The sequence below is a fragment of the Ovis canadensis genome, chromosome 17, assembly GCF_042477335.2.
Source record: "Ovis canadensis isolate MfBH-ARS-UI-01 breed Bighorn chromosome 17, ARS-UI_OviCan_v2, whole genome shotgun sequence".
In the NCBI taxonomy this organism is placed as follows: domain Eukaryota; kingdom Metazoa; phylum Chordata; class Mammalia; order Artiodactyla; family Bovidae; genus Ovis; species Ovis canadensis.
In genome coordinates, this window is record NC_091261.1 from 75,829,015 (window position 1) to 75,849,075 (window position 20,061).

Below are 20,061 nucleotides of genomic sequence, written 5' to 3' on the forward strand. Positions count from 1 at the left end.
GACGGGTCGGGAGGCTCCTACAGAGATCGGGGTGAGCTGAGATGACGTGGTGCCCCGGCCGTCTCTCTTCCATGCTCAGTGGCCACCCCTGCCCTTCTGCAGCCTCAGATTGACGGCTGAGCCCCCACCCCACCCCCGACTCCTGACCATCACTGCTCTGAGCCTCAGTGGCTTCATCCGGCCCAAGGGGGTTGCCAAGCAGAGCCCGGTACACAAATGAGTCTCCTCTGACCTCCCTCCCCCTGTGGGAAGAGGAGGGACTGTCTGGTTGGACAGGTGCCAGCTGGCTTCCTGGGGACCAGTCCCCACCCCTCCCACTTCCAGAAGTCCCCCTGACTTTGCTCTCCTGTGGCACCCAGAGCCCCTCCCCACCACCCCCAGCCTCCCCATGGCCGAGGCAGCTGCTGTGGGGGAGGCCCGTGGGGCCCCAGGAAGACATGAAAGGCAGGGCAATTTATTCAGCTCCTTCAGCCTGCCTGTTGAAAAGAAATGCACAGCAGAGAAGTCACCTCAAATTATTTTTTTCAAAAGATATAAATACAATAAATCTTATTTGTTTATTTTTGGCTGTGCTGGGCCTTCGTTGCCACGTGGGCTTTTCTCTAGCTGTCGACAGTGGGGTCACCCTCGTGCTGTGGCGCTGGGCTCCTCATGGTGCTGGGCTCCTCATGGTGCTGGCTCCTCGCTTGCAGAGCACAGGCTCCAGGGCGCTCGGGCGTCAGTGGCAGCGGCGTGCGGGCTCAGTCATGTGGCACGTGGGCACACATCATGGGGCACACGTCGTAGGGCACACGGGCACACAGTCGTGTGGCACGCGGGCTTAGTTGCGGCAGCATGGGGGATCTTCCTGGACCAGGGGTTGAACCCAGGTCTTCTGCGTTGGCAAGCTGATTCTTTACCACCGAGCGACCAGGGAAGCCCCCTCAAATGGACTTTTTACTTTGGTTCAATCCTCTTAAAGGCCCAGGAAGCACAGGGAGGGACAGCCAACTGCGAAGGTCACACAGCCCGGTGGGCTGCAGTGCTGGGATTTGACCCCAGGCTGCATAACCCCAAAAGGCTGCTCTTAATTCCAACCTAGACTCAAATTCCAGTCGGTTCAGGGGCAGGGCCTAAACGGAATAGCAAAACAAGAGCATCCCTCAGTGAGAAAAGGTCAAGATTCAGAACCAGGAAATCATTTAGCTTAATTGAGAGACCTCGTAGACTAGTGGTTAGAGGCGTGGTGACCCAGATGGGCCTTGGATCCACATCACTCAGTTCTTTCTGAGGCTCCATCATCTACTGTGTGCCTGTGGGCAAGTCACTTAACCTCTCTGTGCCTCCGTCACCTCGTCTGTAGCATGAAGTTAATAACACTGTCTGTGTAGGTTGCTTTGAGCACCTGCATAAGTTTAATTTGCAGAGAGGGATGAGAACAGTAGCCTATGAGAACTATGGGCTCCAAAAATATTCACCCTCTTCCTTCGCATCTTTAAAAATGATGAGCCTAGAGATGGGCTCTGTGGTTGTACGATCCAGAGAGGAGGCTCAGTGACTCAGTGACAGGGGTTCATCCCAAGGACGGCAGCGCAAGCGAGAGAATAAGGCAACCAGGCTCCGTGGCCAAGCTTGGGAAATCCAAGCTGCGGCAAGACTTCATGGGGAGAACAGGACCTGGGAGCAAGCAGGACTCATGGAGACGGGACTGGACTGTAACCCCAGGACTCCCGGGAGCTGAAGCAAACTGTGCGGGCTTCCTTCTTCTGTAGGTCCACCAGGAGCGAGCCTCAACGAAGACACTCCCCAAGTCAGGTTCTCTGGGGGGCCTCCTGCCAATTCCTGCTGCCAGTTTTTACCCTGGAGGTCATTAATCTGCCCCTGGATGGTGTGTGGATCTCCATAGCCCTTAGAACTTGCAGTGGTGGTGTGTGAGGGCCACTTCCAGCTGCCAGCCTCTGCATGCCTGTATGCCCAGGGGCAGCTGGAGTTCTGGCGAATTAACACCTACAAGGAGCAGCCCTCATCCAACAGCTAACAGGAACTGGTGTGTAAATACCCCAGTGGGAACTTGACCAAGCATTCCTCCCCGTTTTGGAAAAATCACGAGGCCCACAGTGATGCTGCCTGCAGTGTGTGGATCACCAATAAATCACCACTGGGCCAATTTGCATGTCTGGCTGTATTATGTTCAAAAAGATTCTTCCTGGGCATATGAAACTGTCAAACACACATTCGGTTTACTGTTACCTTCCTATCCAAACTTGTCCATTGTAAGAAGCACAAATACCTAACTCTGTTTATATCATTCTTGTATGCTGCTGCTGCTGCGTCACTTCAGTCGTGTCCGACTCTGTGCAACCCCATAGACGGCAGCCCACCAGGCTCCCCCATCCCTGGGATTCTCCAGGCAAGAATACTGGAGTGGGTTGCCATTTCTTTCTCCAGTGCATGAAAGTGAAAAGCGAAAGTGAAGTCGCTCAGTTGTGCCCAACTCTTAGCGACCCCATGGACTGCAGCCCACCAGGCTCCTCTGTCCATGGGATTTTCCAGGCAAGAGTACTGGAGTGGGGTGCCGTTGCCTTCTCTGATCATTCTTGTATAGCTGTGTCCAAATCTATTTCTATTGAAGTACATATTATTATGTTTCCTTTTATTTATTCCTTTATAGTTAGAATATCTTATTATTAATTCATTTGGAAAGTTATGTACATATGTGAGTTATAGTTTCAATTTTATTTAAAGAGATGAATGGACTGTCACAAAATAATTGTCATGAGAAGGGAGTGTTGGTGCTGAAGGAGGGGACGAGTTCTCTTGACGTAGGTGGCCTCTGAGGCTCCTTCTGGCTTTGGGAGTTCCTTTTATATTTAAGGATCAAACTGTGTTTGGGGACACCAGGTCCTCTCCCCTTTGTAGCAACAAAAAGGTGATTTGAACTAAAAATACAGTTGTCATATGATCCAGCAATCTCACTCCTGGGCATATATCCAGACAAAACTGTAATTCTGAGAGATACATGCACCCCAGTGTCCACAGCAGCACTATGACTAGTCAAGGCACGGAACCAACCTAAACGTCCATCGACAGATGAACGGATAAAGAAGAGAGGTGTGTATATGCAATGGAGTGCTACTTAGCCGTAAAAAGGAATGAGATGATGCTATCTGCAGCAACATGAGTGCAACTGGAACTAACTGGAGTTCTCCAGGAAGAAGAAAGACAAACGCTACATGATATCACATACACGTGGACTCTCTCAATGACACAAATGAGTCTGTTTACAAAACAGACTCACGGACGTACAAAGCAGACTCGTAGTTGCAGAGGGGGCAGGGCTTGAGGGAGGGCTGGAGTGGGAGGTTGGGGTTGGCAGATGTATGTTTTTTATCTGTAGAACGGATAAACAACAAGGCCCTGCTGTTAGTACAGAGCTGTAACCCATGGCCTGTTAACCATGGCCTGTGTTAACCATAATGGAAAAGAATATTTTAAAAAAGAAAATATATAACATGTATAACTGAATCACTTTACTGTACAGCAGAAATTAACAAAACCTTGTAAATCAACTGTACTTCAATTTAAAAAAAACTTAAAAGGAAAAGAAGGTGATTTAAGACGTTCAGCTTCCAGAACTATGAGACAATACATCTCTGGAAGTCTTTATGTAACATTATTTTTATTGTGATAAAATAGTCATAACATTAAATTTACCATTTTAGCCACTTTTAAGTATTCGTTTTAGTGGCATTAAATACATTCACGTTCTCTTTCGATCATCGTTACCATCCATCTCCAGAAGTGTTTTTCATCTGGCAGAACTGAAACTCTGCACTCATGAGACCATAATTCCCCAGTCACCCCTCCCTCCAGACTCTGGCAACCATAATCCTACTTTGAGTCTTTAAATTTAACTGCACTAATAATCTCATCTGAGTGGAACCATTTGTACCCGGCTTCTGTCAATTAGCATAATGTCTTCAAATTTCATCCGAGTTGTAGCCTGTGTCAGAATCTTCTTCCTTTTCAAGGCTGAGTGACATTCCATTGTAAGGCTAGAGCTCATTTTGTTGATCCATTCAACTGTCAGTGAGCATTTGGGCTGTTTCCACCTTTTCGGCAGTGTGATGATGCTGTCACAAATGTGGTTGCATTATACAGATACCTGCTGGCGTCTCTGGTTCACTTCTCGTGGGTGCACTCCCAGAATTGCTGGATCACATGGGAGTCCTGCGAGAAGGGCATGGCAGTCCACTCCAGGATTCTCGCCTGGAGAATCCCATGGACAGAGGAGCCCGGCGGGCTACAGTCCACAGGATCGCAAAGAGTTGGACACGACTGAAGCAACTTAGCACGCACGCACGCATGGAACCCTGTGCTCAGTTTTTCAGGAACTGCTGTGCTGTTTTCACAGAGGCTGCACCATTTTACATCCCCAAAATCTGCTGTTCCAAGCCGTTAGTTTTCGGCCCTTGGTTTTGGTAGTCCAGGAAGCCAAAACAAGTCCCTACTATGTGTCGCACTGGGCTTTGGGGATATGATGGTGTGTGGCCAGGCCATTCAAGGTGGCGGTTTTCTTGGGACTTCTCTGACAGTCTAGTGGTTAGGACTTTGCCTTCCAATGCAGGGGGTTGCAAGTTCAATCCCTGGTTGGGGAGCTAAGATCCTATACATGCCTCTTAGTCAAAAAGCCAAAACATAAAACAGAAGCAATACTGTAATAAATTCAATAAAGACTTTAAAAATGGTCCACAACAAAAGAGTCTTAAAAAATCAAGATGGCTGTTCTCTTGTTCTCTGTACCATCCTCCCTTGCTCCACCAGCCCCTGCACCCACACACGAGACCGTGCACATGCCTACCCTCTGCACCAGCCAGGGATGGGTCTAATCCTGAGGCCAGAACAGTTCCAGGGGCTAGTTTATTAAAGGGAAACACCTGGATGATTATTAACCTGAGGGGCTGTGGAGGGGCGTGCCCAAGGGGCTGGTTTCCCTGGTAACCAATGAGCCCACGTGACATCGATTCCTCCAATCAAGGGCAGCCTCTCTCCTTCCTCCCCCAGTGGTGAGGAGCGCGGCCATGTTGCGCTGGCCCCTCGCCATCCTAAGTGGGGCTGTTGCCTCGGGACCCTTTCCTGCTACCGTGTGAGGTGGCCTCTCCCATAACTGAGGACGTCTGTCTGTCTCCAGGGTCAAGGCTGGGCAACTGCAAGGCTCACTAACGGTTGTAAGAGGCTGAGGAAACTCGTGTGTGGGCATCGGGAAGTGAGGACGGGGACGGAAAGTTGAGGGGGGGTGACCTGAGCTGGCGCCCACGAGGGGCCCTGAGTAGCTGGCCGCCACCAGAGGCGTCTTTCTCTTCCATGAGATTGAGTGTGTCCTGTTCACCTCAGAGCCTCTTTCCAGTTTAAAGGTGGCAGCTCCGTGCTCGGGGTTCCTCTGACTGCCGGGGGTTGGCTGGTGAATAGAGACGAAAGGCGAGGACTACCTGTCACACACTTGGGGGTTACCTAGTCGGGTAAGACAAGCCCACACCCCACACCACCGCGCCCCCAGTCCTGGCCGCGGAGGGGGCAGAGCAGAGATGTAGGGGGCTGAGACCATGGCTACACGCCGGCTACGAGGCGTTCCAACAGGTGGGAGACGTTACAAAATGGAACCAAAGTCTTCGAGCACCACAACCGCTGTTCGGGGTCTAGAACAGCCGTGTGTGACCTACGGGACCCCCTTGGACATAGATTGCGACTAAGGCCCATGAAATCCAGGAATGGGCCATGAAAAGTACCATACACTGGCTTTTCCACCTGCTGTACAATCCCTGCCGCTGCCGGACTATGAAAAGACCCCTTAAGAAAGACCCCTTGAGAGGGGAACTTGCTCTCAGCACGTGGTTCAGGCGGCTGACTCCAGCCTGTGAACTGTCCCTGAGCATCCCAGGATCGTCGTCCCAGTGCCACGCCATGACAACCCAGGACTATAGTCAACACGATCTGAGCTCAACTGTTGACACCAGGGGGGCATTGCCAACCAAGAACTCCCTTTTGCCTTTTGCCCTTGACACAGAATCTGCCCCCTGTTGAGCCTGAGGCTGGCAGGTAAGTCCCGCTGGTTTGTGTTTGTTGCCTCCCAAGGAATAGGATTAGAAAGGGGTTTACGGATTTCACTTTCCCTCTCCCTGGCCCCACCTAAGGCTGCGACAGTAATTAACCTGGGCGCCTACTGGAGAATATGGGCTTCCCTGGTGGTTCAGTGGTAAAGAACCCTCCTGCCAATGCCAGAGTCGCGAGTTCGATCCCTGGGTTAGGAAGATCCCCTGGAAAAGGAAATGGCAACCCAGCCCAGTATTCCTGCCTGGGAAATCCCACGGACAGAGGAGCCTGGGGGGCTACAGACCATGGGCTGCAAAAGAGTTGGACGTGACTGAGCGAATAAACAGCAGCACCTACTGTGGTCTGCTGTTAAACCGGTGTTCAGCGCTGGCTGTGGGGACGGAGGGTGCACAGGCGGTGTGGTCCTGCGGGAAGGACAGTCTCAGGCAGGTGAGGTTACCTCAGCGCTGCAGCTGCCTGTCACTGTATGTCGCTTCATGGCCGTGATCTTCCCTGTGTTTTGCCTGTGGGACATCTTACATTTCTTCCTTGGTCTCCGTGGAGGGAATCTGTTCACAGACTGGGCGACAATGGCGGCCTCATTGCTGGGCCCACAGCGAGATGCTGTTGTGGTTGTCTGCTGGACTTCAAAGATAAATGGATTACTGGTGATGCTCCCTGGCTGCTGGTGTCTGGATCGCATTTGTGCTGTTGACTGTGGTGCCCTTTACCTGACCCCAGGGATATCGGGGAAGAGGGGCGGACCAGCATTGGAAGGGTCGTACAGAGGATGTAGGGGAGACATGTATGGTGAGGCCACTCAAGATGGCTGTTCTCTTGCTTCCTGTCCATCTGCTGCTTGGCCAGTCCCTGCCTTACTCACATGACCATCCGGTCCTTCAATTACAGGGCTTCACTGGTCCCTAGTAACTGGTGAGCCCACCTACGTCGCTTCCCTCTACAAAGGGCAGCCTCCTCCTCCTCCGAGTAGCTGGAGAATTCTGCCGTGTCCTGCTCCCTGTTGGACACACATGGCTCCAGGACGGGTTGTGTAAGATCGTCTGTCCAGTAAACCACTGACGTCTCTGCCGCTGTCTCTGACTCTTTTTTTGGTCTTAAGGCCGAGTAATGACAAGGCTCACAGACCTTTGGGGTGCAGCCCGATAGGTGGTCAGTCTGGCAGACCACGGCCTTGCCCTCATGAGGCTTATCTGCCGATTGTAAAAACAGCAGATAAATGAGTAACGTAACATCAGGTGGCGAGGAGTGCTACAGAGAGAGAGCACAGCTGGAGGTTGGGGGGAGTGTGTGTACTGGGGGCATGGAAGTTGGGGCGAGCGAGTCCCCTCACTCCAATCCAGTCTCCAAGCCCCACTGGTATCCCCTCTCTCCTGCCTGACCTTGGGATCGGTCAGGGCACAGACTGTCTACAAAGAGGGTGTGCGTGCCAGTTAAGGCCAAGTGCCCATGGGGCAGTTACGGGGCTGGCAGAGGGGATCAAGAGCCTTCTGTAAACAAAGGGGGGTCGAGGATCCTGAGGGCACCCCACTGAGGAGCAGTGGGTGCTGGGAGAGTCACGGGCCTCAGGGTGACGTTCCCTCTCCTCAGCCTGGCTTGGCCAGCCCTCTGCTCACCGGCTGCCCAGCCCAGGCCCTGCCCATTCAGGCCACCCTGGAGGTGCGTTAACCTGTTTGCAGGTCTTCTTGAAATACCGCGACAGTGCGTTGTGCCCGGTCCCCTTCTGCTTGGAGCTGTCCTCCTAACCTGGCTTCCCAGGCTCATTTCCCCCCGTTTCTGAGGACTTCGACTCTCCCCCAGAGCCTTTCTGGATGGTCCAGGCCCGGATAGGTCCCCTCCCTGACACTGCCCCCTCGGACAGAGCTTGGCACCAAATCCATGCCTGATAAATATTTGTTGAATGGATGGATGGATGGGTGCTGGACCCTGCCAAACTACCTTCCTGTCCTTGGTTTTTTGTTTGTTTTTTTTTTTCCTACCAGGGTCACTGAGATTTGCCTCTGTCTGCCTCCCCCAGGGCTCAACTGACCACACCAGTGAACCCAGCCTGCCCCTGGGCCTGGCAGCTGGATGGCTGATGCATGCAAAGCGGGCATGTTCTTGCTCGACCGCCTGACCACCCTGGCGCGGCCGAATCTGAAAGCTAATGACATTATTGTGCAGAGACACAATGTCTGTGGGCATTTGCTGACCCGGCCTTTGGTGTGGGCTTAATCCTGCATTCTCCCCGCGCTTTCCACGGGGACGCAGCGGTCACCCGTCTTGGCACGGGCACTTCTGGGGAAGGTATAAATGTCACCTCCCGCCGGCAGGCTCCACGGGCACTCTCAGGGGCTGGTGTCACTGGTAAGAATGGCTCTCTTGCTTGTCTTGCCTTTTGCTCTCATCCTGCTCCCTGATGGAAAGGGTGGGAGACCTGGGTTCAAATCCAGAGGCTACGGCTTTCTGACCAGGTGACTTTGGGGCCAAGACCTCAAGGCGCTGAGCCTCAGTTTTCTTTTCTGTTAAATGGGGAGAGAGGCCGGGGTCCTAAAACTTCCTTTGCCGTGGGGCTCAGATACAGTATAGGTGAGTGGTCCAGCACGATGCCTGGCATAGAGCGTGTACTTAGGCGATGCTCTTTACTGATACTAAACGGTCCGTCAGCATCTTCGTTTTGCCAGCGGAGAATATGACTGAGGGTTTATCAGTGGAAGGAATAAACCCATGGAAGGTTCAGCTTCACGTCTAGTGTGGTGAGTCAGTTCTCTCCACACCCACAAACATCCGTGGGACACCTGCTCCTGTGTCCTGCCTTGGGACAGCTAGGAAGCGGCTGTGCGGCTCAGGGAAGCTCCCAGCCACAGGTGACTAAAGCTGGCTGGAAAGGACTCTGGTAAAGCCGCAGTCGCCGCCGTGTACTGAGCGCTGAGCAGGTTCCAGGCACTGTCAAGTGCTTGTGGTTTTCTCTGTTCTATACTTGGATCGTCCCAAGCAGACCAGGCCCCATCCTGTCCCCACTTTACAGGGCAGGAAACTGAGGCACAGAGGGGACGCCCTTCTCAGGGGTTGATGCTGGTAAGCGGCAGAGGCAGCACCTGAGCTGAACCAACTGAGCTTAACCTTTAGTCTGAGGGCACCAATGGTGGGGGGCAGTAATGTGGGGCCTTGGGGCACAGGGACAGACCCAGAGGGCTGGCTTCCTAGGGCAGAAGGGCTGGTTTGGCTCCCAAGCCATTTAGCTGAATGTCTTCTTTTGGGAGAACATTCTGGCCTAGCCTGTGGTGTGGAAGGAGCTTCTGGAAGCCAGATGTTACCTCTGGAGAAGGAAACAGTCTCCTCTCCTCACTGGGAAGACACAGGCTGGGTTCTCTGCCCCTCCTGCGGGAAGGGAGGAGAGACTTGACTGTTGTTCACACTTTTCTGGTGTTCTCAATCATTAAATTCTCCTGCTGCTGCTGATCAGTGTCTGAAGTTGTGTGATACTCATGTCTTTGCTTTCTTGTAGCCTGAGCTCTGTAATAGACGTGTGTACTAATGGTGGGGGGCGGAACAGTGGTGGAGAGGGCGTCAAGGAGGGAGCTGAGGGTGAGGGGCAGGGAGTCCGGGGAGCTTTGTGAGGTTGCAGATTGGGAACAGCAGCCTGGCCAAGCATGGCCAGGGCATGTTTCCTCTGCCCGTGCTGCTTTCTCTTACTTGAGAATTTCTGCATAATATTGATTGATGTATAAGAAATTGAGCTGTAGTAGTATCAACTGTCTGGGGCCACGTGGGTCCCCAGTCGTGTTCTAGTTTCTTGCTTTATTTTTTAGTAGACCTCATTTCTTTGTCCCCCTTCGGAGCCAGCCTGGACCCAAAGAAGCAGAGATAGTGACCAACGTTCAGGCAGACGCTGGCCGTCCCCACTGCCCTTGGAGAACCTGAAACCAGGCAGGGAGACAGAATAGGATGTGGGGGCTGGAATGGCGAGGCTCGGGCCCCCCAGTGAGGGAGCCAAGGGCCTGGAGGGGTCCTCACTGCGGCTTCCCCCGTGCCTTCCAGGTCACTCCTGCACAGAACAGCCTACCATGGCCTCAGATCACCAGACCCAAGCGGGCAAGCCACAGCCCCTCAACCCCAAGGTGGGTACCACATCAGGGCACAGGGTGGCAAGCACAGTCTCTCCAAGACTCGGTTTTCCTTCTTCAAATTGGGGTTGGTGGCTTCTTTTCTGGGGTCCCTCTCTCTGGGCCATATTCTCCCCAACTTGCACAGTGGAGGAGGGTGCTGATTCAGAAGACCCCTTCCCAGCCCACAGCCAGCATATTTCTGACCCTGGAGACTCAATTTTCTCTGACTTACCCTGCACCCCATTGCCCAATGGGGCCCCCAAAGCTGGGGTGAACCTTCAGTCCAGTCTAAGAGGGGGCTTGTGAATGGGCGGTGGGGTGGGCTTCCAGACTCCATACCTGCTGTGTGACCTGGACCAGTCACTTGACCTCTCTGAGCCTCAGGTTTTTCCTAAAAATGGGGAGAGTTGGACTCAGGGCTTAAGATATCTGTGAAGAGTCAAAGAAACAGGCTCAGCCCCCTTTGCTTTGGGGGCCCCAGGCATGGATTCCATCCTGGAACTGCTTTTTTGTCTGAATTGGGACCCAGATTGCTCCATTCTGCCCCTGAAGGGGTTTACTTTCTAGAAGACAGATAAATAAATAAACTAGTAAATACATAACTTCAAGTAATGAGAAGTGTTAGGAAGAAACAAAAAAAAGTAGGGTTCTTCAGAGTCGGGGGTGAACAAGGAACATATTAGCTAAGGTCAGGGAGGCCTCCTCAGAGGAGGTGACATTGGAGCAGAAGCCCAGGTCAGGTGAGGAAATACTGAAAATAGGGGAGTGGGGTAGGGGAGGGTGTTCCAGGCAGAGAGCATGGCAAGTGCAGAGGGCCAGGAGTCGGAGTGAGCTGGATGAGCTTGAGAAGGCCAGTGGGACGTGGCTTGGAGCAGCCACTCCAGTCGGTTTCAAATGGGAGCCACTGACGGAGTTTAATGCTTCCTGGTAGCCATGTTGGGCTTCCCAGGTGGCTCGGTGGTAAAGAATCTGCCAGACAGTGAAGGAGACTCAGGTTTGATCCCTGGGTTGGGAAGATCCCCTGAAGAAGGAAATGGCAAGCCATTTCCGGTATTCTTGCCTAGAGAATCCCATGGACAGAGGAGCCTGGCAGACTACAGTCCATGGGATCGCAAAAGAGTCGGACACAACTTAGTGACTAAACAACAAGTAGCCATGTTAACAAAGTAAAAAGAAGCAAGGGAAATTAACTGCCATGTATTTTACTACACGCAACACATCCTAATGTATAGTCAGAAAAATTATTAGAGGACTATTTTACATTCTTTTTTTCAAACTAAATCTGCAACATTTTGTGTGTGTTTGAAACTAACAGCATGTTTTAATTCAGATTAGTTGCATATGTTCAATATACATCTAGTGGTTGCTGAATTGGATAGTACAAGTTGAAAGGATTAGGTAATACATAAAATTTTAGCATTCATCTGTGCATGAATAGCAACAACAATAATAATACTGAGCTCCTGGGCTCTCTGAGGCCTCTCAGATCCATGGGGAGGCTGTCCTCCTTCACCCTCCTTAGCCTGCAACCCTTGTCTCCCAGGCCAGGGCGGTCATAATACACTAGTCCTCAACTCTCATGTTCTGGATTCTCCTCAGTAAGCCTACAAAGTCGGCATGATTCCCCATTTCGCAGTCGGCACAGCTGAGGCTCAGAGCAATCGTGTGGCTTCCTCGGGTTGCACAGCTGGATGCAGCACAGGAGATACTGGAGCTCAGATCTCCTGACCCGTCCGGGGTCGAGTCAGTGAGCATCAAGCCTGGGTTGAGCCCATGGAATCTGAGCCCTGCTGGGCCTCCCTCCCTTGGCTTTGTCTGCTTTGTGTGGCTAATCCCCGGCCTGGGAGAGAGGGGCATGTTGACCCAGCCAGTGCTGAGCACGTAGATTCTCCAGCTGCCCTTCCTGGGAGCGTGCTGCCCTGAGCCCAGCTCTTCAGCCAGAGGAAGCTCCCAGGGGAAGTGCATCTGACCCTGAGTTCTCTTTGCAATCATAAAAGGCGGCAGCTGCCCCCTGTCCCCACCTGCTTCCCAGTTGGCACTAGCTATGAAGCTGTGGGCAGTCCTTTCATTTTGCCGAGCTTCATTTTTCCTGATAGGGATTCTGCCAGCCTGTCCCTGAGCTGATGAGAGGACCAGATGAGGCAGGCTTGCTGAAGTCTTCTTAAGAGGTATCCCGAGGGGGAGGAAAGCCTGCAGAACCTATGGGGGCTTAAGAAAAAGGCACAGGTGTGTGTAGTTTTACAGGTGAAGTGTGGCTGCAGGGTGGTACTGACAAGGGCAGGAGAAGCTTGAGCAGCATGGCTTACCTAGCATGTTGCTATTCCTACTCTGGTCCACAGACCAGTGGCACCAGAACCATGCTGTAATGGAGACAGCATCAGACAGGCCTGGGCTACACGTTCAGCTCTGCCACTCACCCACTCGGGGTCCTTATACTATGTCCCTTAATTAATATGATTACGCCTCCCACACGCAGAGCAAATATGGTGTACTAACCACTATGCTCCCCTGAATCCTTCCAATAACCCCATGAGGTAGGTTCTGTCTTTATTTCCCATTTTACAGACAGGGAAATGGAGGCTCAGAGAGGTGAAATGCTGCCTCAAGGTCTCACAGCTGGTCACTGGAGCTGGGACTGTCGGACTCTATGTTTGGTTCGTGATTTCCAAGCACAGAACCCTTCAGCATCCTTCGAGGCTCTCTGAGTCCTCTCCCCACCCCGCTGCCCTGTCTTCCCTCTTCCCGTCATGATGAGGGTCTGACTCTCTCCTCCTGTTGCAGATCATCATCTTTGAGCAGGAGAACTTCCAGGGCCACTCGCATGAGCTCAACGGGCCCTGCCCCAACCTGAAGGAGACTGGCGTGGAGAAGGCGGGCTCCGTGCTGGTGCAGGCTGGACCGTATGTACCTGGGCGAGGGGAGGGCCTCACTCGCTCAGGGGCTGCCGGGCGAGGCGGCTGCACTGTGGAGCTGGAGGGATCTGTCCTGAGCTTCTAGGCTGTGTATTCAGGGGACCAGGATTTGGAGTCTTGGCAGCCTTTGGAGAGAGCTTGTGTTTTGAAGCCAGGTAGAGCTCGGTTTCAAACCCTGGTTTCACCATTTCTGTGCTGTTGGACCAGGAGCTTCCCTCTCTGGGCCTCAGTTTCCTCTGTAGGATGAGGCTAACTGTGTCTTCCTGGGGATGATGGGATGGAGCCTGTGTGAAAAAAGCCTGACACCAGGGCCAGCCACTTCCTTGAGGCAGGGAGATGAACACAGTGACTCCCATGGACTTTGGCAGAGCTGCCAGTCTCTGACTCTGGGAGTGTCCTCACTCTGCTGGGAGGTCTAAAGCTGGATGTCCCTTCTCGGCACCTATCCCTCCCTTCCCTGTTCCTGATGATAACTTGGTCTTTGTAGACTTGCTGACACATTTGGGGACCAGCAGGCTTGGGACCCCAGACCCAAGAAAGAAGGGGAGGTGACTGGTCTGGTTGGACAGAGCCATGCTCAGGTCACATAGTTGAGCACAGCCTTGGGTCCTGTCTTTGTGGTTCCCCAGTGGTTCCTTCCTTGCAAGAGCCTCCAGAATCACAGGTGGCCACCAGTGATGCCCAGCCAGTGGGTCAGTGAGTCTGATGTGGGTCCTGGGTGACCCGCCCCACACCTCAGGGTTCACGGGGCATTCTGCAGAGAGTGATGACCCTGCCTGAATCAGGGTCTGCTGGTGGGCGACACAGCCAAAGGAAAGGCCCCACCCCGCCCCACTAACCTGACGCACTCAGGACACCAGCGTGCCTAGGACCGTGTTTTCACAGTTGGCCAAGGTTCTGACCATTGAAGAACCACGTCTGATTTTCTTTTTTTAGTATTTGGATGGCAGAGTTTCTCAAATAGGCTTTACACTTCTCTGCTTTCTTTTTGAAAATTTATCTTTGATACTTTTATTGTTCATTGTTTAACATTAAGGAGAAATGGTTTAGTGCAAAAAACCCCATATGACTCTAATCTGACTACTCAGAAGTAACCATTAAGATTTTGACTTTAGTTTGTATATAGATTTTTTTTGGTATATATTTCACCAAATATATATTAGAAACACATTTAATCAGAAGTTAGATCATGCTTTAAAAACTGTTTTATAACTCATTTTGGAAACTTTGCAAGATATCTCAAATTCTTTCTGTGTCATTAAGGAGCATTTTATGTCAATGTTTTTGAAAGAGCTGTTTGGAGCTAAACCTGCATCAGTCACAGAAGGGGGAGGCTTTGAAGTACATGTTCTTGGGCCCCCTCCCTGCCCCATTGAATCAGACTCTTGGGTCTGGAGCCCAGGAATCTACATTTCACAAACCCGCCTAGTGATGTTTCTGCCCAGTTAAGTTTGAGACCCTGTGTTCTAGTTCATTATTTTTCATGCCTTTTTAACATCACATTACAGAATATTACCCAGTTTCCTCAACCAGGCCCTGCTGATTGGCTGTGTAAGTTGTTTCTATTATTCGATATTATAAAGAACAACACGATGGACATTCTTACCCATATGTCTGCAAGCTCTTGACAAATGTTTTCTAAGGACATGTGACCCAAAGCAGAATTGCCAGATCAAGAGGGCAGGCATCCTCTTCTGAAAGCCGCAGGAAACACCATCTCCCTTTCTCTTAAGGACTTGGATCGCTGTCCCGAACAGCTGTTCCTGTGCCAGGCTGGATTGTTAGCTTCTGCGATGAACCGCCCCAAAACACCAGGCATCGTGAAACCATGCCGCCTGTTCTGACTGTCCCCTTTCCTCTGTTAGCCTTGCCCTGTTGGCAGGCAGTCCTTCCCTTTAAGGTGCTATTCTCTCCTAGTGGATCTGAGACTGTTGGTGTTGTGTGTGTACAAAATGAGTCCAGAGACCACCATCAAGAACAAAAGAGGAAACAGACCCAGAGAGAATGGGTATGAACACGGTGTGTGAGCTTGAGGAGCAGTCATGTTCTGGAGTCTGTTCTCAGTGGCAAAAGCCAACTGGGCACGTTGCTTCCCAACTCCGTGTGCAGTGATGTCACATGAGGGGAAGTCGCTCAGTTGTGTCCGACTCTGCGACCCCGTGGACTCTAGTTTACCAGGCTCCATCCATGGGATTTTCCAGGCAAGAATACTGGAGTGGGTTGCCATTTGAAATTGGCCACGTATGGTGGGAGTATTTACACCATAGAAACTGGCAAGCTGGATTTGTTTGTTTTTGAGAGCTCTTTGTTAATTCACCAGTATACTGCTGGCCCCAGGACATGGATTCTGAACATCTGCGCTTGTTGCTAGGTCATCTTTTAGGCTTCCTTTGTATTTCTTGATTGTGTTCCAGATGATTGAAGCCAGCATGGTGCTGGGTTTTGAATAACTGAGGTGACGCTGCCCTTGGATTTGCTGTGCTTCAGTTTAGATGAGGCTGCTACTCATTGTGATGAGCTGGGCAAATGTGAACTGTGGGGCCCGAATGAGGAGCCAGAGTCCCACCAGAGGAAGTCTGGAGTAAGCCTGACCTGCTGTCTCTCTGTGTCTCTATTGCAGCTGGGTGGGCTACGAGCAGGCCAACTGCAAAGGGGAGCAGTTTGTGTTTGAGAAGGGTGAGTACCCCCGCTGGGACTCATGGACCAGCAGTCGGAGGACGGACTCACTCAGCTCCCTGAGGCCCATCAAAGTGGTGAGCCCCCATCCCTCGTCGTCTTCCTCTCTTTGCCCCGCTTAGAGCCAGAGGTCTAGGGACTAGGAAGGACCCTTCCCCTCTGGAATCATGCCCCCGGCCGTGTGACCTTGCATAAGTCACTTCACCTCCCTAAGCCTCAGTTTCTGCTTCTGCAAAGTGGGGATATTAGTATCTACAGTGTAGCCTGAGTGTGGCCACAGTGCACAACTTTAGGGGCTTCAGGCTTCATTCAAAATGTTCCGTGGGGCGCCGTTCACATTCTAGTCTATGTGGACGGTGCTATTCAGGTCTACGCAACTCCTGTCACAGAGCAATTGCTCCCTAATGATTGCTGCTGTAAATACTCAGAGAAATTCTGGCTTTGGGGGTGGAGGAGAAGATAGCTTATTCTTGTTCATAGCTCATGCCCTTGTGACCTTTCAGAGCTTTTCAGATCCTGATTCTTAGCGGTGTGTGGTCTGCAAGGGCTAAGGGACCAGTGGTGCTCAGTTATGCTCCCAAACCTCCCCAGCCCAGCCCGCTTCCCCACTGCTTGATGCCAAATCAAACAACGCTGGACTCAGCATTCTACAGACCTGAGTTCCTCTGCTGACTCTAGTCCTCCTGGCTATGTGTGTGACCTTGGCCAGGTCACTTTCTCTGAGTCTCAGTTTTTTCATCTGCCAAATTGCTCAGTCGTGTCTGACTCTTTGGCATCCCCATGAACTGTGGCCCACCAGGCTCCTCTGTCCATGGAATTCTCTGGGCAAGCTTACTGGAGTGGGTAGCCATTCCCTTCTCCAGGGGATTGACCTGACCCAGGGATCGACCCTGGGTCTCCTGCATTGCAGGCAGATTCTTTACTGTCTGAGCCAAAAGTAGCTTAAATAAAGAATGCTTGACAGAGAGGAAGAATGTCAGAGGAACAGGAGAATGGGAAGACATGTGGAGGTGAAGGAAAGCCAAAATATTGTGTCTATTAGAGGCACAGTGTGCCTATGCATATGTATGTATCATGGCTACCATTTACTTTTAAAAGGGGGAGTTGAGGCTGTGGGAGGGGAAAATGCCATTTCAGAGTCAGGTACTCCCCAAAGTGTAGAAGCTGAGTGACTGTTACCTGAAGGTAGCCCAGTAGAATGAGCACTGTGGCTGGCCAATGTCATCAACACTCGAGTGGTAGGGGTCTCGGGCAGACGGCTGCAGGCGGAGCCTGCTGGTCCCAACTCCAGGGCACCCTGGGTGCCCTCACCCACACTCCCACTCCCCTGCTCCCCATCCACAGGATAGCCAGGAGCACAAGATCACCCTGTATGAGAACCCCAACTTCACGGGGAAGAAGATGGAGGTGATAGACGATGACGTGCCCAGCTTCCACGCCCACGGCTACCAGGAGAAGGTGTCTTCCGTGCGGGTGCAGAGCGGCACGTGAGTATACACCCAGCCCTGGCTCGCCCTGCCCCAGGAGCCCAGACTCTGAGCTGCTGAGCCCTGCTCTGCCCCAAGCTCTGGGGGTCTTGTACATTCCCGACCCCAGCCTTCCCATTGGAAAATGGGCATTGAAATCATCAGACGCCTGCACGTGGCTTTCAGTCCCTGAAGTTCCATCCTGTCTTTTGGGCAACACCTTGCTTTTGAAAGAGAGAAATCGTGGCCTTCACCTCAACTCCGAAGAGCAGGATAGTAAATGTTGGGTGGGGGCAGGGGTAAGGCAGAGGCGGGACGTGAGGGGAGCTCAGAAGGCTAGGAATGAATCGAGGGGTCTTTACAGAGCTGAGAGAGACAGGAAGCGCAGCACATGCTGGCCTTTTTCTGCATGCATTCCTGAGGTTGGACATAGGAGGGGTCGTTCTCCACCAAATTTGGCACATAAACCTCGGTCACCAGCATTGGGGAATTTCTCATTGTGAAAAACATGAATTCTATGGGGAATCTGAAGATGGACTTTGGGCAGTGGTTTGCCGGAGCCAACTTGTACCAGCTTGCAAAAGCTGACTTGACTTTTCAGAATTTAATGTGAGCGGGTTGTTAAAACATTGGTAACTTGAAATACGCCATCGCAGACACGTGTACACCACAGAGGTTGGGAAGTGTCACAAACAAACCTTTTTTCCCCCCAGGGCACTGGTTTCCCATATATACTGGCTCTCTGGGGCTTGTCAGAGTCTTAGAGTGTGCACAGTTCTGTATTCCTGAGCCCTGTCGCTTACTCATTCACTGGTGCAATTTGTCAAGTGATGTCATATGCCAGGCACCAAGATAGGTGATCAGTAATTCAAGGTAGGTTGAAGAGACCTGGCCTCGGTCTTGTGTAGCTAAAGTTCTGGTTGGAGACAACTGTTCATAATTAGGAATCCCATGCGAATCTAGTCTCCTTCCTTAAAGAAGGGGCTCTTGAGCTGAGATCTCAAGAAGGTAGGACTTGAAGAGGTAAAGAGAAGGAAGGATGCTCCAGACAGAATAGCATGTGCAAACGTCCTGTGGTGCGAGGAGCCTGGTGAGTCCCCTGGGCTCTGCAAGGGACAGAGTGGCTGGGCTGCAGAGAGACAGTGGCTGTGAGTGGAGAGGCAGAGCTGGAGGTGTCCACAGGGGCTGGCCAGGCAGGTTCGTGGGGGCCAGGCCTGTGTGATGCCTCCTGGGGAGAAGACTGTAACAGTTGTCAGGTGCCCAGTGAGTGACCCCCTAAATGGTGATGGCTTCAAATGGTGGCGGGATCACGGAGGGCTCCTGGGACCTCTGCTACTGGCCTTTGTCCTTTGTGGGGATTAGGTAAGAGGCCTGTCTTACTCTAAGCTTAAGTGAGCTTGAGATCACCGCTCCCTCTGATCCCAGTGCCAGGCCTGCATCTGGGAATTTCTCTGGTGGTCCGGTGGTTAAGACTTGGTCTTCCAGTGCTGGGGGTGTGGGTGTGATGTCTGATCAGGGAGCTAAGATACGACAGTCCTCAGGGCCAAAAAACAGAAACATAAAACAGAAGCAGTATTATAACAAATTCAGTAAAGACTTAAAAAAAATGGTCCACTTAAAAAAAAATCTTAAAAAAATAGTTGCTTCTGGAGGTAGCAAGCTCTGTGTCAAGGGGAGGAAGAAAGCAGAGGCTGGACCTGGGAAGGGTGGTGGTGCTCTGCTCAACACCCAGGTAGTGTGGGATGATTGGCAGGCCCACCCTTCCTAGTGGCTGAGCCATCCCCCTCATCTCTCTCCATCTGCGTCTCCTGTCTCCCCACGTGCCCTCCCCCAACCTCTGGCCCTGCAGGTGGGTCGGCTACCAGTACCCCGGCTACCGCGGGCTGCAGTACCTGCTGGAGAAGGGCGATTACAAGGACAGCGGTGACTTCGGGGCCCCCCAGCCCCAGGTGCAGTCCGTGCGCCGCATCCGGGACATGCAGTGGCACCAGCGGGGCGCCTTCCACCCCTCCAGCTAGTGCCCCTCCCTCGCCTCCTTCCCAGGGGCTGGCCTCTGCCCAGCATCCCACCAGACATCCTGGAGAGTGAATAAAGTGTGACTTGCAACTTATCCGAGGCAGCGTCTCTTTATCGCCTGTGGAGGCCAGGGTGCTGCGTGCATGCATGCATGTGTAAGGCAGACACAGAATGACGAGAGAACCAGAAAGGGACTGGGTGAGGGGCGGGACAACCTCACTGAGACTGCTCGCTCTGCAGCTGCTTAGCTCTGTGACCTGGGGCACATTGTCCAGCCTCTCTGAACCTCTGCTTCTTCACCTGACTTACAACCCCCTTTGCTCCCCGCCCAGTGACTGGCCTGGCTGACCTCTGAGTGGTCCTTGTGTGGTTGCCAAGCCCAGTCATTCGGGGGCATGTGATGGTTGCTCCAGACGCTTAAAAGGTACCCACTGCCTGCCATTCACACAGAATTGCCTTATCACCTTGAACCTGGGAGTTTATTTAAATCTGCCCAGAGGAGCCCCAAGCCCTCTAATGCCCACCCCCATCCGGGAGAGAGGTCACGAAGACCTGTCTCTGTGCTTGTGAGTTCCGTGGTCCCTTGTTCATGCCTTGGTTGGGGCGGTCGTTTAGTGTAGCAACTGAGGGCTGGGTTCCTGCATCTTATGAGTCTGGATTCAATTGGCTGTTCTGGAGCCCTGCCCGGTCAGGGGAGCTCAGAGCCTTCCTACTGGGAAAAATAGGGAAAAAGTAGTGTCTCCCTAACAGGGTAATACCAAGAATGGTGAGATAACCCAGGTGTCCTGTATATAAATGTTAAACGCTGGTTGGTCT

General features: G+C 52.3%; 1 protein-coding gene across 2 annotated transcripts; it reads left to right on the forward strand.

Moving 5' to 3' along the window:
* The first annotated feature begins 5,041 nt into the window (after window positions 1–5,041).
* CRYBB2 (crystallin beta B2) lies at window positions 5,042–19,339 on the forward strand. 2 transcript variants are annotated; one of them, XM_069556872.1, is made up of 6 exons: window positions 5,042–6,075; window positions 10,108–10,187; window positions 12,957–13,075; window positions 15,708–15,840; window positions 17,108–17,250; window positions 19,079–19,339. In XM_069556872.1, the coding sequence occupies exons 2-6, from the start codon at window positions 10,134–10,136 to the stop codon at window positions 19,245–19,247; spliced, it is 618 nt and encodes a 205-aa protein (XP_069412973.1). In that variant the 5' UTR covers window positions 5,042–6,075; window positions 10,108–10,133; the 3' UTR covers window positions 19,248–19,339. The 2 variants fall into 2 exon arrangements, with proteins under 2 accessions (XP_069412973.1, XP_069412974.1); XM_069556873.1 differs by lacking the exon at window positions 5,042–6,075 and adding an exon at window positions 8,070–8,433.
* The last annotated feature ends 722 nt before the right edge of the window (window positions 19,340–20,061 follow it).